Here is a 16,057-nt window from a genome sequence, read left to right on the forward strand (position 1 = left end):
TCCGATCAAAATGCCCAGGGCTTAGCATTCTTCCAATCCAGCTGTGTGATACACTTTTGCCTTTAGCTCCTGTGCTGTTTTTAATTCGACTGGAAAGTTTTTGTTCAGGCTATTTAATATAGTTGAAAAATAAACAGCACATAGAGCACTAAGCGTATATAAAGAAATATTTTCCCAGCCTCAAGTTTACTTCCTTGGTCCAGAAAATGAGGCTGGCCAAGCCAGGCCAGCGGCTTTTCTTTTTCGTTTCTTTTCTTGCCAGTGTGGGCTCCAGATAAGAGGAATTTCATCGGGAATATTCCCAAGTCAGTGGGCCCAGTCTTAGGGATGACTGTGTTGAGATCAGCTAATGGCAGCACACGTACAATACTTCGGGGCTTACGGTGAAACCTGGCTGCCTTGTTCACGGTCCATAATAACGCCATGTAGTATTCCTTATGTAAGGCTCCTTGTGGTGGATTAATTTCAAAATTTAGTGTCAGGCTGCCCCTTTGGAAGTACTAAAGGAAGCCTATTATGTTTGCCAAAAGCCTTGATTTCCAAAGACTCCAGAAAAATTGACTTCCCGGTCACAGTAACTGTTCAGTTTTATGGTTACACAGTTATTCCTTCCTGTTCTTCACTCTGATTCATTGTACACTTACATTTTAATAGCCACATTCTGAGGGGGTGTAGGGTCTAAGTAATAACTTTTTCTTCCTTTGGAGAGTCACCGTTTGTCTGGGGCTCTCTAGGGAGGTCTCGGACCTGCAGGGGCCCCTGGGGATGTTGCCATGTTGAGTGCTTCCTCCGCACAGGGAGGTCTGTATCCTGGTGGGATCCGGATTTTTCAGCCGGTGGCACCACTGAGGGTGCAAGACTGTGGCCAGTGGCTCCTCCTTTAAGTTGTGGGCTTTGTCCTGAAACCCCACCTGGGCCCAGGGCCGCTCTCAACGTCTCTGCCTCACGCGGTTGCAGGTGCCTCCTCCCTTGGGCTCCGAAGTCCCTGCCTAACTCTCCCTCCTTGTAGGGTTTGCCTTTCCACTGACAGACCTGGGTGCCACAGGTTTGCTGAGAGGCAGTGGCGAGGGGAAAAAGCATGTATGATTTTTCAAAAAACCTGGGGTGGAATCCCAAAGCTGCGCCCACTCACTCTGACGCAGGCACGTTTCCTAACGGGATCCCGTCCGCCTCAGAGTTCCTGCTCACTGCCTGGCTCGAGGAGGCTCTTGAGTCTTGGATGTCCCCACTGGGTCCCGAGGCCCGGAGCACACCTGTGACGAGAGGCTTGCTCGGCTCTGCTGGCCTTTTATTGTCTTCTGGAGGCCTCCCTTCCTCGCTCTGAGCTGCAGGAGCTTGCCTCCCCGCCAGCCCTGGGGTGTCCTTTCTCCTCAGCTCAGAGAAAGAGGTTTTCAACCTGCTCTCAGGCACCGGCATGGATCCCTTGCCCGGTGGCCCCATTGTCACCTGCTGTCGGGGGCGGGGCTTCTCTCTTGCACAACATCCCTCTGCAGCTCTTCCAGCCCTGTGACGCCTTTGCCTCCCGCCCCCCGAGCTCCAGAGGTGGGCTCCCCTCTCTGCTGAGTCTTCCCAAGCAAACTTGCTCTCGCCCGGCCCAGATGCCTCCCCGCAGTCCTCCCTCTGCCTGACCATCCTCAGTCCTCACCCTCCTTGGCTTGGGCGTAGGTCAGCGTCCTGGTTTTCTCCCTGCCTCCCCTGACAGGGGCAGGGCACCGTCCTGGATCCTCTTCCTTCTTCATCCATTTCTCCGTGGTGAGCTCCTCTGCCCTGCGGCTTCAGCTGGCCTCACATTTGGATCTGAGCTTAGTGCCGCTCTCTCTTGGGGAAGCTTTTGCTGGCCTTCCCAGTCTGGGCTGTAACCCAGCATGCCCTGCCACGGCACACTGTCCCTCCCAATTGTGGTGACACTGGCCACATGTACAGGCTTGTTCGTGTGTCTCCTGCCAGGAGGACACTGTTTGAGTTGCTTTATCACAGTGTCCAGCATAGGACTGATGATACAGTCTGACCTTTACAAGCATACTCTCGCCTTGTAAAGTGTGTTTTTCCAGGGGAAACCCCTAACAGCTGGAGAGGTGGGGTGGCCACTCTGCCCAGGGATAGAGGCAGGGGCCTCTGGTTTGCCCTGGAGTGTAGACACCAGAATGTGTCTTCATTGTGTCAGAGGCCAGCTCGAAGGCCCTCACAGGTGTCTCATTCAAGTCCCTTGCTCAGGGACAAGGAGCCTGCGTCCCAGAGGTGAGATGAACAAGGTCACCGGCGAGTGAATGGCAGAGCCAGCAAGAGGAGCCTGGCCGCTGCTGCTTGTCCCTATAATTGCTTCCCGTCATAGTGAAAGTAGTGAAAGTTTAACGGAGTCCTCAGCAGAGTGCTGGCCTCTGCCCCAGGGGTGGGAACAGGCCAGCTTCCCTGGGAGGCGCGTCCCTGTCCCGTGGCCCTGCATCCTGATGACCTCCTTGCGTGGGCGGCGGTGGCTGGTTGGCAAGCCGTGCTCTGATCGGGGCTATGAGCCCGCATTCGTTACCCTTGCACTTTGTGCTTACCTAACACTTACAGGAATCATTCGGTGCCCTCTTGGCAGCATGTGATCTGGGCGGGCTCGGCCGGCAGGGTGGAAGTGGCCACGGGCAGAGTTCACGCGCTCCGCCTGCTCACCCTGCGCAGGGGCGCCCCGTGCAGACTGGCCTGCCCTCTGTGGCTTTTGTGTCACAGCTGTGTGCGAACTCTAAGGCCTGTTTGAACCCTTTTCACCTAGTTGCTCCAGAGACAGAGCAGGCTCTGCCTGGGTTCTAGCACGACTCCCTCCGGTGGCTTCCGTGACGCCTTAGGCTGCTGTTTCCTCTGCTGACAGTTCGGAACCTCCATGACTCCTCGGAAGCCTGCCAGGCAGAAATTCAAAAATTCGAGCAGGTCTTTTTTTTTTTTTTTTTTTGATCACACATTTTGCCCCTCACCTGGAGGCAGAGGCCCAGCTTCCTCCCGGCAGTGCCACCAGCCGCGCTGTGCTGGATGTCATTCCGCGCACACCGGGACCACGGGAGCCAAGGGGCAAACACAGGCTGGCCCGATGTGCTGGCGAGAAGTCTCCTCTTACTGTCCCCGCGACCCCTGTTCTCGCTCTCCAAGGGGAACGGTGGAGAACGAGGATGCTCATACAGGTGGCGAGATGCAACTTGGAGGCCAGGCTAGGAGAGCCTGTGTCAAATGCTCCCAAGGCCCCGGCGTCCAGGGACCCCGGGCTTTGTTTCTCTCATCTTTAAGAAAGAAAGCGTGGTTTTATTTCACCGGCTTCCTTCATTCTCCTGGCTTCTCCAGGCCGCCCTCTGCTGGACGGTGCTGGCTCCGGCGCAAGCCCGCTGGGACGGCAAAAGGAGCCGCCTGCAGCCGGGCGGTGGGATTTCCTCCCCACGCTGCCTGCTAGGCTCCTGTCCCCAGCACAGAAATCCTTAGTAATGCTTAGCCTTAGTCAGGTCACCCGAGGCGGCCCAGTGTTCTCGTGGCTTCTGTTTCTGGCATAAGAAGGGGGAAATCAACCCGTATCTGAGATATGCCCACTGGGAAGCCCTTTCTGGAGTTTGAACTTGTAATGCAGCGGTCAGAAGCTCGGCGACTCCTAGCTCTCCTATTCCAAGTTATGCAGATCTCAGGCGAGCTGGGGGACCATCTCAACCTGGAAAGTTATCTGCCTGGTGTTAGCATTGAGCTAACTTGATTAACTTCTCCAAGCCTTTTTTTTTTTTTTTCCTTTTGAGACAGAGTCTTGCTCTGTCATCCAGGCTACAGTGCAGTGGTATCATTGTAGCTCACAGCAACCTCAAACTCAAGTGGGCTCAAGTGATCCTCCTGCCTCAGCCTCCTGGGTAGCTGGGACCTCAGGCACGTGACATGACTCCTGGCTAATTTAGTAGAGACAGGCTCTCGCTCTTGCTCAGGCTGGTTTTAAACTCCTCAGCTTAAGTGATCCTCCCGCCTCTGCCTCCCAGAGTGCTAGGGTTACCGGCATGAGCCACCACACCCAGCCAACTTCTCCAAGCCTTAATGTCCTCAGCAGAGACAACATTACCTGCTTCTTGGGGTTGTTCCAGGGGTGTCATAGGTGTTTGTGGAGTCTAAGCAGGTATATCAGTTTCCTAGAGCTGCCATAACAAAGTTACCACGAGCTGAATGTCTTCAAACTACAGAAATGTATTGTCTCATCATTCTGGAGGCTAGAAATCTGAAACCAAAGTGCTGGCAGAGCCTTACTGCCTCTGACACCTGCAGGGGAGTCCTTGCGTGCCTCTTCCTGGCTTCTGGGGGTTTGCCGGCAATCTGCGGTGTTCTGGGCTCCTACACACACGCTAATCCCCATCTTCCCAGGGCGTTCTTTCTGTGTCTCTTGTCACGTGGTGATCTCCCCTCTGTGTGTGTCTCTTTCTGAGACTAGATATCCCCCCCTTCTTTCATAAGGATAGCAGTCATAGTGGATTAGGGCCCATAATGGCCTCGTTTTAACTTGATTACCACTGTAAAGACCTTGTCTCCAAATAAGGTCACCCTGGAGGCATAGGGGTTAGGATGTCAGCATTACTCTTTGTGGAGACACACAAGTCAACCTATAAGAGCAGGGTTAGCTATGGCTATTACTGTTACTTGTGTCACTATCTTTATTTTTTTTTATTTTATTTTTTGAGACAGAGTCTCACTTTGTTGCCCAGGCTAGAGTGAGTGCCGTGGCATCAGCCTAGCTCACAGCAACCTCAGACTCCTGGGCTCAAGCGATCCTTCTGCCTCAGCCTCCCAAGTAGCTGGGACTACAGGCATACATGACCATGCCCGGATAATTTTTTCTCTATATATATTAGTTGGCCAATTTATTTCTTTCTATTTATATTAGAGACAGGGTCTCACTCAGGCTGGTTTCGAACTCCTGAGCTCAAGCAATCCGCCCGCCTCGGCCTCCCAGACTGCTAGGATTACAGGCGTGAGCCACCGCGCCCGGCCGTGTGTCACTATCTTTAGAATCATCTAGAAACCAAGAAAGAACTAAGAAGCGGGTCCTGTACCCAAGAACAGTTGGTACTACAGACCCTGTCTGGTGGCCCCCTTCATGGAGAGGAGTTGACTTGGTGGTTGGAGTTCAGTTCCTGGGAACCATTTCAGTACGGAGGGTGTAGGAACAACCCCTCTAACCTCTGGGCTCTTGTTCTTGCTGCAGGTGGAGCAGGTGAGAAACGAGCTGCTTCAGGAGAGAGCTGTGAGGCAAGACCTGGAGTGCGACAAGATTTCCTTGGAGCGACAGGTGAGGGTCTCCGCCCTCAAGCTCCACCCTACTCCTCGGCCCCCCACCTGTGGCTTTAGACCAAAACCCCTTGGAGGTGCCTCCTTTACCTGACACCCCTGGGGTGTAACTTACCTGAGAGAGAGAGGCGAAGGCCTTTTCCAGAGAGGTTTCTCCCAGTGGTACTAATTCTGCTTGGAAGTTTGGCAGCTGCAGGCAAGAGGAATTGCACGTGTTCTAGAACCTAAAGAAAGCTAAATTCTAATGTGAAGAGAATGAAAAAGAGTGGCTAAGGAAGCTTAACTGGATCAGTATTTCGTTTACATACTGTTCGCGTCAATGTTTCACCGAATGTGATCGGGGAAGGAGCCTGTTTCTCCTGTCCGCTGTAAAAAGACAGCGGCCAAACCCATTTGGGGTTCCGGAGTCTTAGGACATGCCAAAGATTTCATTCAGGCCTATGAGGGAATGCGATAGGATCTCTTCTTTTTGCCTGCAAGGACCTCAGTTCACGGGTTGCCCCTGGAAACGTCTCTGGCGTCCCCACGTCCCCAGACCATGCATCCTGGTGTGGACAGAGCCTTGTCACCAGCACCACCCAGACTCCTGGCTCCACCCCGTGTTCTGTTCTGCTCCGCTCTGCACAGAGAGTGCGGCAGACACCCAGCTCCTCACAGTCTCCTTGTCTGATTCCAGAACAAGGACTTGAAGAGCCGCATTGTCCACCTGGAAGGTTCCTACAGATCCAGCAAAGAGGGGCTGGTGGTGCAGATGGAGGCCAGGATCGCGGAGCTGGAGGACCGTCTCGAGAGCGAGGAGAGGTGAGCCGGCCGCCTGCAGTGCAGAGGCCCCGGCAGGCTGTGGGAAACCAGGTTACAAAGTGCTTTCGCGTTTGGTGTCTCTTCTCACCTGTCATAAGCCTGTGGGGAAGCCACAGCAAGCACGGCCTTGCTGTTCTTGGGTCCATTTTACAGATGAGAAAACTGAGACCCATCAAAATAAGTGACTGGAGTCTGGCTGCATACTGGACTCCCACTCCTCAGTCCATAGCTTTTCCACTCGACCTGCTGCTCCTTTCCCCTAAATAGGATAGGCCGACTCTGCCTGGGGGCCAGGTGTATTTAAGCAGAGGCTGATTGGCTGCTGTCAGAGGAGGGGCAGGTCCCCCCACAGCGAGGAAGAGGGGTGTGGAGTCAGGTGGTCACAGTCCTTTCCAACACTTGATTCTCTGCAGCTAACTCTACAGGCCAGCACCAGGTTGAACTTGACCATCATGGCAGCTCGCCTTCCTAGGAGAGGTGTGTGTGTGCGCGTGCGTGTAGCACTTCACGTCATTTATTTTTTTAGTAGGACTTTTAGATAGACCAGAGCCGCCTGGAGTAGACTCAGGGTGGTTCTAGTCCCGGCTCGGTCCCTCGCTGGCTCTGCAGCCCTGGGCAAGTCAGTCCTGGTCTCAGAGCCCCTGTCCTCCTGCACAGCTGTTGTGTTTCTCTGGCCCTGAGCCGTGAGCTGGCCGGAGCTTCCCCTCCTCCGCAGCTGGGGCTGGGCCATCGCAGGCTGGGGATGAGAAAGGGTCCTCGCTTCTGCCTCCCCCGCCTTCCAGGGACCGGGCCAACCTGCAGCTCAACAACCGGCGGCTGGAGCGGAAAGTGAAGGAGCTGGTGATGCAGGTGGACGACGAGCACCTGTCGCTGACGGATCAGAAGGACCAGGTGGGGCTTCCCTGTGCGTTCCCAGACGACAGTGTGTGTCCCAGGCTGGGGACGCAAGGGGGGGGGTCCAGGCCTGCCTGGCAGGCAGTGGAGTCAGGGAGGCCGATTCCTCCCTTTCTACTTACCTGTCACGTTGTAGAACTGGGGCTGTCTAGCCTACCTATGTAGGGGACTTCAGCAAACTTTAAACCCTGAATTTGGCCTTTAGACAGTCACCTGGGCGTGGTTGCTTAGTTGCCCCCGTCTCGGTTGCCTGGGGGGGAGGGGGCTGGCTGGGGGCACCTGCATGCCGGGCCAGCAGCCGGCACTCACAGGCGTCCCCCCTCCCCGTGCAGCTGAGCCTGCGCTTGAAGGCCATGAAGCGGCAGGTGGAGGAGGCCGAGGAGGAAATTGACAGACTGGAAAGTTCTAAGAAGAAGCTGCAGAGGGAGCTGGAGGAGCAGATGGATGTGAACGAGCAGCTGCAGGGGCAGCTCAACTCCATGAAGAAGGACTTGAGGTGGGCACACGCAACGGCCCCTCAGGGGCGCGTAACCTGGCATCTGGGCCGTGCTGCATGCTTTCAGAGCAGGCTCACTCCTGTTGTCCCAGGCCAGTTCCTGTTGTTGCTTTTGGGGTCATCTCATCCCTAAAGTGAGATGAAGCTGGCTGTGTCCACCGCAGTCAGCCCGCGTGCCATCCTTGTACCAATGCCCCAGTGTCATCTGAGCTGGTGTTATCCCTATTAATGATAAGAGGAAACTGAGGCTCGGAGCAGGTAAAACTAACTCACACCACCATGGTGGGGCAGTTCCTGGACCAGCCTGCTTTTGTCTGACTTAAGGGGAAATAAGGTGTGGTTTTGCTTTTATCCCCATGAGAACTAGGATATCCCAAGCCTGGTTTCAGGAGACCACAGCTCCCCAGAGCTCCTCTACTATGGTCCTGAGGATTGGGTGGGGGGGGTTGCGTGGGTTGCTTTCTCTGCCCAGGGCCACGGCCTGGGGGCATTGAGGCGAGGGGGTGAAGATTCCCAGAGAGCAAGGGGGTTCATGCCCGGAGAGCTGAGCCTTTCTTGGCATCCAGCCGTGACCTGGAACTTCAGCCCATTGAAAATTCGGTAAAACAGGCCTGTCTATGGGGAAACTGGCCCCAAGATCAGCAGTAGTAATCTAAATAGATAACATTTTAATGCAATACTTAAAAAAAATATGAATGCATCCAGTCCACAGTGAGCAAGATATCAAAATTTTAAATTGGCATGATCAAAAACAGCAGCCTAATGAGCCATAAGGAGCTTGGGCAAAAGAGGAAGGCAGGAATCTGATGCTGTCCTGGCCCAGCCCACCCTGTCCACACCAGCTGGAGGGGGCAGTTGGCTCCTTGTGGCTGAAGCAACCATGGGATGCCACCTGTGAAGTCCATGTGTTTATATGCCCCTGGGAGGGGCAGAGGGACAGACACTTGCTTCATCTGCAAACCAGGGCTGAGCTCCAGCCCAGGGCCAAAACGCACCCCTTCTTGTCTCCGCAGACTTAAGAAGCTGCCCAGCAAAGTGCTGGATGACATGGACGATGACGATGACCTCAGCACAGACGGGGGGAGCCTCTATGAGGCCCCACTGAGCTACACCTTCCCCAAGGACAGCGCCGCCATCAGCCAGATCTGAGACTACTTCCAGGGCCGTTGAAGTGGCCGTCATTCCTGGCAGGAGCTCCGCAGCCGCCGGGGCAGGAGGCAAGGAAGGGAGCGACCAACTGGCTGCAGAGACTGGAGACTCACCGCCTCTTTGTTCACGCAGCTTCCCGGGTCCTCCTCGACGCCTTCCTCCTGGGGCGTCTCTCAGCGGGGCTCACGGAGCTGCTGCAGTTTAAAGTGGTCGGATGTCTGAGCAGCGGGGCCGCTGCCCCGTTGGGGTGTTCTGGAAAACATGCTTTGGTTCTGCACGGCTGTCTGGCGTCACTGTTTGCATTGCTTCTCCTGCTCCCCTCCTCCCTCCTCCTGCCAGGAAAGAGGGTCCAAAAAGCTCGTGACTGAGCAGCCGCTGCAGGGGGGGGAGCGAGGGGTGCAGAGGTTGTACACATTTCAGACCGGCCCCTCTCGCGGACGGCTGCCGTTCGTTTGCAGTGTTACAGAGGCTTCGCGGGGTGGCTTGTTTGTAAAGTTCACGCGTCTGTATCAAGTATTCTTTTTTAAAATACGATAAAGCTACTAGATTTTAAGTATTAAGGAGCAGAGGTGAGACAGAGAGAGCTAAGATCGCTTTGGAAACTGGAGTTGGAGAGAAGGAATTGTAGTGAAAATGGACAATTAACACCGAGGATAGACGTTCAGATGGTCGGGCAAACACGACTCGCTGGCAGAGCTGGAGAGGAAGGCATGAAGGTCACTCTTGTCTGCTGGCTGTCGCCATGGCCTCGGTTGCTTATTTTATCCTGAGTTTTGTTATAACTTCTAGACGATGCTGAGACCAATTCCCAGTCACCAGTTGCACAGTGGGGTGGGGAGCGGGGAGACTTGTCAGTTTCGGTTTGTCCGATGCTGTGGTTCCTGGAAGGACAAGGCCCTCTTGCCGTGTCTTGCTGGCCCTGTCCTCCCCGCAGCAGGCCTCCCGGCTACAGTCCTGGGGCCCCTGGCGAGGTGGTGGCGGGATGGGGGGCTAGGAGCGTTTGGGGGGTGAGGGTCATGGGGCAGGTCACGGGGAAGGGAGATGAGAGAGGGGGCAGGCAGGCAGGTGTGGGTGTGGGGCCGGGCGTGAGAAGGAAGCCAGAGAAGTTCCTGAAAGCTGGGGGAGGATGTGTGGGCAAGAGGTGGGTTTAGTGGGATCTCGGGTTTCTGTCAAGGCAGGGAGGGAAAGAAACAGACGTCAGGCAGAGGTGTGTCTGTGCAAACGGGAGGGACCCCTTCCAGCTTCCTGGGACCAAGGGACATCGCCAGCAGCGGCAATGTGACTGGGGGAAGGGGCGTGGTCTGGGGGCAAGGCCAGGAGGCTGGGGACCGTGGGCATTAGGAGGATGCGGGGCATCCTGGCACTTCCTCCTGGCCTTCCTGTGTCACCTTGCAGCAGGACAGTCCCCAGGCCTGGTTACAGGCCAGGTCACAGCTGGGCCTCCACAGGTCAGGGCAGGGGGCAGGCAGCTCAGTAGGGAAGTGGCCAGGGAGAGGACCCTGTGGGTTGGTTCCACATATGGAGCAGAGATGGCTGTGTCACAGTGTCCCCAAGCATCCCAGTAGACACGAGGCCTGTGGACCAGAGAACTCCATGACAGTTGCCATGTGGTCCCACCTAGCCCGGGTCACAGAGCCCACCCGCAGGATTCAGAGAGGCCAGCCCAGTTTCAGGGTGGGCGCCTGGAGCCCGAGAGCCAGTCCCTGCTCCACCTCGGCCAGGGTCACCCTGACCACAGCGGAGGACGATTCTTCCTCTGCTCGCTTGCTGGAGGTGTGGAGAGATTCCTCCCTGTAGCCATTCATTCATTTAGCAAGTATTTTTTGGAACCTATGATGTGTCAGGCACTGGGAATACGGCAGTGAATAAAATAGTAAAAACGCCCCCCTCCTGGAGCTGCATCTGGGACGGGGTGATAGCGAAGGAATCACCCCAATGTCAATCAAAGACATCGACACGGGCCCAGCACCTCTGTGCCCAGCCCTGGAGCCCCTCTGTTCTCTTGGGGACACGAACGACAAGCCTGGCTCACTGGAACTCACTGAGATTCTTTGACACCCCCTCTCCCAATATGTTCTTTATTTGCCTGCAGCTCCCACTGTCATTGTGTGTCTGCCAATAACCCTGCCTGGAAATGCCTCAGCCCCGCCCCTAAGCAGACAGACATGTGCGACACTGCAGGTCCAGGACTTTGGGATGAGCATCTGCTGGGTGAGGAGGCAGCTGCCCCCCAATCCGGCCAATTCTGGTAGCCGTGAGCCTGGCTGCAGGAAGCGGAACCATCTGTGCAAAGAGAAGAGTGGGTCACCTTTCAAAACACTTGTGTCATCACCCTGAAAATAGGCTGCTGTAAATTCCAACGATAGTGCTATCCTGCACTGCAAGCGAGCTGGATCGTGCAGTGCGGCAGGCGGGAAGGACACTGGCCTGGAAGTCCCTAGAGAGGGGTTTTCAAGTCCCCTCGGGTCTCCCCTCCCTGGTGACCTTGACGGGGTGCTCGCTCACGCTCAGAGCCATGGGTTGCCTGGGACGAGGTGAGGATTAGGGCCAGAGGTCCTTTCCACATCTAACGCGATATCCTTCTTTGATTTTATTATTAATATATGTACCTTTTTTTTCCTGTTTATTGCTTTAAGAACTAACCCTGCTCAAGAGTGTTTTCTTTAGTTTAAAAAGAAAAAAAATTATTTTATGTACAAACACATATGTGGCCAAATGCAATGCTGAGAAGACAATCATCATATATCTTTTATAATTTCCGCCCCCAACCCCCCCCCCCCTCTTCTGAGTATCATTCTGCAATGCCAGTTGGCTTATTCTGTTGGGTTTCTGCTTTTGGGAATGGTCTGGTGGCTTTGCGTTGTCATGGGGAAGAGACATTCTTGTTGCAGCTACCTCCATGTGAGTGAATTCCTGGATAAAGCAAGATTTACTTTCAATAAACGCTGTCACCCAACGAGCATCTCAACTCTTCCATTATTTTGACTTCCTTGTTTTCTCCAGAGCTTGGCTCTGTGTCCTCCAAGGAACTGTGCAGGTGAGTGGCTGGGAGCTTCTGGAGGAAGTGGAACTTGGTGGCCGGCATGCCAGGCTGGGGACACTTTCTCAAAGGGAAGGGTGCAAAGCGGTCAGAGGTGAGACTGCTGAGGGAGCAGTGGCCCTGGGTGCTTGTAAATGTTTGTTGTTGTTGTTGTTGTTTTTTGAGACAGAGTCTTACACTGTTGCCTGGGCTAGAGTGACATGGCTAGAGTGAGCCTAGCTCACAGCTACCTCAAACTCCTGGGCTCAAGCAATCCTCCTGCCTCAGTCTCCCGAGTAGCTGGGATTACAGGCATGTGCCACCATGCCTGGCCAATTTTTTCTATATATTTTTAGTTGGCCAATTAATTTCTTTCTGTTTTTAGTAGAGATAGGGTCTTGCTTTTGCTCAGGCTGGTTTCAAACTCCTGATCTTGAGCAATCTGCCCGCCCAGAGTGCTAGGATCACAGGCATGAGCCACTGCGCCTGGCCTGTAAATGTTCTGAGAAATCCAAACTGCCCACTGGGGAAAATGGCAAAAGAGGAAGCATGTTCAATGCTAATGACAGACTAAACAGGCACCTGTTCCGCCCTTTCCTCCTAAATTCCAGTGGCATGCAGTCTCTCTGGGTCTCACAGCAGGCAGGCACCATGGGTGCCATCTGTGGGAAACAAAGCAACTTCTCCAGGGAAGGGACACGCTGTGATCATTCTGTTTGTCCTCAGGTGTGTCCTTCACCCTGCCCCCTGGAGGCTGCTGTGTAATGGCCCCAGGTTCCCTCAGGGACCAATGGCCACTCTGGGCATTTGTCCGTCACTCCCTGCTCTGTGGGGCACTTTCAGGTGGGCTGCCCAGCACTCGATGGGGGCCCTCCTCTCCTCGAGCCTCCAGTGCTGAAGGCACCGGCTGCCCCCTTCTGTTCCTCTGGGTCCCTGCAGAGGTGGGTCCCTGCCACGCTGCCCTCCTGCCCGCGAGCCCTTGGCTGAGCCGCTGCGGCTCACTGCTGTTTCCCGGCCAGAGCCCTGTCCAGGCTGATGCCAACATCCCCTCCATCCCGCTGTTCTGCCCTCATCTAACCAGCAGGCGCATCCCAAATGTAAATGAGGTTTTCCAATCTTAATAAATCCCCAAAGTCTTTGCATAAATTGGTTTGCTTTTTTTCTTAAAGTCAGGTATATTGAGGCGTAATTTAATAATTTGTAGTACAAGTCTCCATGTTTAGTATCATTTGCTTGGAAACTAGGCTTCCTTATCTTGCCTCTGTGCCAGGGTCCTCTTGGGAATAGGAGCTGCTGAGAGGCTACCTTCCCAGCCGCCAGGGAGGAATGTGGGGGAGGCCCCGGGCCAAAGGGAAGAAGCCGGCCCAGGCCTGCAGCTGGTGTCCTCCACATTCCCGGCATTCCTCCTTTGAACTTGTGGATAGTTAAGAGAGAGCCTGTCTTTGTTGAAAGACTCTCCTTTAGCCAGAAAGTTTCTCTTCTGAGTTTGCAAATGATAGAAAGCGCTCTGGCTCCACAGCAAGTTCCTATCAGGGACTTAACAGCCCCAAATCCAGAAATTCCATTCTTTGCAGAGGGATCAGCAGCGAGATGCACCTCGCTGGAGAGTGTCGCCACCCGAGGTTCCGTCCACGAAGCACTGGAGTGTGTGCCCCTGGCTGGGTTATCAAGGCAGAGAAAGCTCTACACCAGGGGTCCTCAAACTTTTTAAACAGGGGGCCCAGTTCACTGTCCCTCAGACTGTTGGAGGGCTGGACTATAGTTTAAAAAAAAACTATGAACAAATTCCCATGCACACTGCACATATCTTATTTTGAAGTAAAAAAACAAACGGGCAAAAGCACCCGCATGTGGCCCGCGGGCCGTAGTTTGAGGACGCCTGCTCTGGGGCAATGCAGAAAGACCTCATGGTGCAGGATCTCGCTTGGTCTCACAATGGATGTCAACAGCTCCTGGGGATGTGAAGTGTGATTCCAGAGGTTTGCTGGGTCAACACAATTAAACAGTATTAAGAGAAAGGCAGAAATGCTGGCCTTTTTGATCGGTAAGGAAGCTGAGACTTGGGGAAGTGGAGGATTTTGCTGTCGGTCACACACGGAATAAGTAGCCAGCCCACGAGTGGCACCTGCCGGCCTGGGCCAGGTGCTGCAGCGAACAAGGTTTCGGCCACAGTCTGGGAATTTCAGGAGTTTACAGTCTAGTTACAAAGTGTTTTTTAAACTCAACTGGAGTCTTTGCACTTTCTCTGATTTAATCGGCACCCCATGAGGTGGGTGGTGTTACCCCCTTTCACATGTTGTGGACTACGCAGAAAGATCAGTAACTGGCCCAAGGTCACCCAACTAGTAAATAGTGGGGTTGGGATAAGGTCCCAGGTCTGCTGCTGTAAACATCCCAGAGTGTCCCTGTACCTTACCTTGGCCATTCTCACCCTGCCGCCCCTCCAAAACAGTCACTGCTGACTTCCCTAGCTGAGGACACTAGGCACAAAGGCGGGGCCTCGGGATGGCCAGTCTGCAAGTCTGCGCTTGGAGCCTGAGGCCTGCTCCGTTGCCTGCGTCTCCTGTCTGCCAAATCCCCTCCTGCCTGTGGCGTGCTGCCAGCCCCCGCTCACTGCTGCCAGCCACCTTTGGGCCTTCTGGCCCTTCCAAGACTGGCTTGAGTTCCAGCAAAGGGCTTGGAGATTAAGATAAACCAGGTGCCTCCAGTTTAAGGCCCTCCTGCCTTTGAAAGGGCCGCAGATAAGCCTGCCAGTCCAGCTCCTGGGCTTAGTGGCTGGGGCCACCTTGCCTGTCACCGTCCCTGCTAGCCCCTGCTATCACCGGGCCTGAATCCTGGGGCTCTTGGGAGACAGGCTCCGGCTCTCTGCAGAGCTAGACAAGGATCTCCCTCCAGGGCTACTGGCTTCTCTGTGGCCTGTCTGCTCTCCCTGGGGACACGTCTCCTGGTGGTTAGATAATGAAGAACTAGGAAACAACTGGCCTCCATCCAGCCTGCCTGCAGCCGCCTCCTCCGGCCTAGGCATCCTCCAAAGCTCCCGCCCTCCTGGCAGTGCTCATTCCTGACTTGCACACGGATCGCTTTCTAAACCAGCCTCGTTTTCTCTGAAACAGAGTATTAGAGGAAATTAAAAACTCACTCTACTACCACTTCCTCTTCATGGCAATTTTTTTTTTTTTTTTTTTTTTTTTTGCCTGTGTATCCTTGCTGCTGGATTCTAACATCAAGGTGCAGTATGCTTCTGGGCTTACTAAAGTCATGTGGCCTTCCCAGGTCCTGTGGAAAGGTTAGGTGTGCCCAAGGTGACCAGGGTGGGCCATCCCCTGTGCATCCCCTGTGCAGGCCGGTCGTCACGTGGGCGCGTGCTTTGCTGCAAAGTGCGAACCTGTATCCAGAGCTTGCTTCCCACATGTTAAGAGGCCACTGTGGACTTAGTTCCTGTGACGTTGCTGCCAACATCAGTAACATGAACCATTAGGGAGCACCAAGCATGGGGAAGACAGAAATAGGCAAGGTGACAGAGTGTGACATCAGAGCTCCGAAAATTTCCAAGTGAGGACTTTTGGTTTGTTTTGTTGAAGCATTGGTCATACCCATCCGTGCTTTACATTTTTTTTTTTTTTTTTTTTGAGACAGTGTCTTGCTCTGTTGCCCGGGCTAGAGTGCCGTGGTGTCAGCCTAGCTCACAGCAACCTCAAACTCCTGGGCTCAGGTGATCCTCCTGCCTCAGCCTCCCGAGTAGCTGGGAGTACAGGCATGTGCCACCATGCCCGGCTAATTTTTCTACTTTTTGGTAGAGACGAGGGTCTCGCTCTTGCTCAGGCTGGTCTCGAACTCCTGAGCTCAAACGATCCACCCAGGCCACTCTTGGCCTCCCAGAGTGCTAGGATTACAGACCTCACCCAGCCTGCTTTACATTTTTAAATAAATCAAATATTACAGAGAAAGTTGTCCCTCACTCCCTGCCTCTTTCCTTTTTCACTCCCCAAAGGCAACCACTATTTTCAAATCTGGTGTGTTCTTCATTCAAATTTTAATATTTTTACATATAGGTACCCAGGAACATCAAATAGTATCATTTTGTGTTTTTAAAAATTTTATATATGTCTTAGCACCTTGTATATATTACTCTAACCTTTTACATTCAAAATTGTTTTTTGAGACCTGTTGATGTAGTTATTTAGTCATTTCATTTTGTTTTATTTTTGGATGGTAACTTTCTTGGTAAATTAAATGCTGAATATTGAGGGAATTTTTGTTTTGTTTTGTTTTTGAGACAGGGTCTCACTCATCACCCAGGCTGGAGTGCAGTGGTGCAATCATAGCTCTCTGCAACCTCAAACTCCCAGACTCAAGAGATCCTCCTGCCTCAGCCTCCCAAAGTGCTGGAATTACAGGCATGAGCCACCATGGCTGGC

At 53.9% G+C, this 16,057-nt stretch overlaps 1 protein-coding gene across 2 annotated transcripts in view; it reads left to right on the forward strand.

Moving 5' to 3' along the window:
• CGNL1 (cingulin like 1) overlaps positions 1-11,576 on the forward strand; it is a 168,339-nt gene extending 156,763 nt beyond the window's left edge. For both annotated transcript variants that reach the window (XM_012783044.3, XM_076004409.1), the window contains exons 15-19: positions 5,198-5,281; positions 5,957-6,081; positions 6,864-6,972; positions 7,308-7,471; positions 8,485-11,576. In XM_012783044.3, coding sequence (XP_012638498.2) covers positions 5,198-5,281; positions 5,957-6,081; positions 6,864-6,972; positions 7,308-7,471; positions 8,485-8,620 — 618 coding nt within the window. In that variant the 3' untranslated portion in view covers positions 8,621-11,576. The remainder of the gene's footprint in view (positions 1-5,197; positions 5,282-5,956; positions 6,082-6,863; positions 6,973-7,307; positions 7,472-8,484) is intronic.
• The last annotated feature ends 4,481 nt before the right edge of the window (positions 11,577-16,057 follow it).

The sequence above is a fragment of the Microcebus murinus genome, chromosome 6 (genome assembly GCF_040939455.1).
Source record: "Microcebus murinus isolate Inina chromosome 6, M.murinus_Inina_mat1.0, whole genome shotgun sequence".
NCBI classification, from domain to species: domain Eukaryota; kingdom Metazoa; phylum Chordata; class Mammalia; order Primates; family Cheirogaleidae; genus Microcebus; species Microcebus murinus.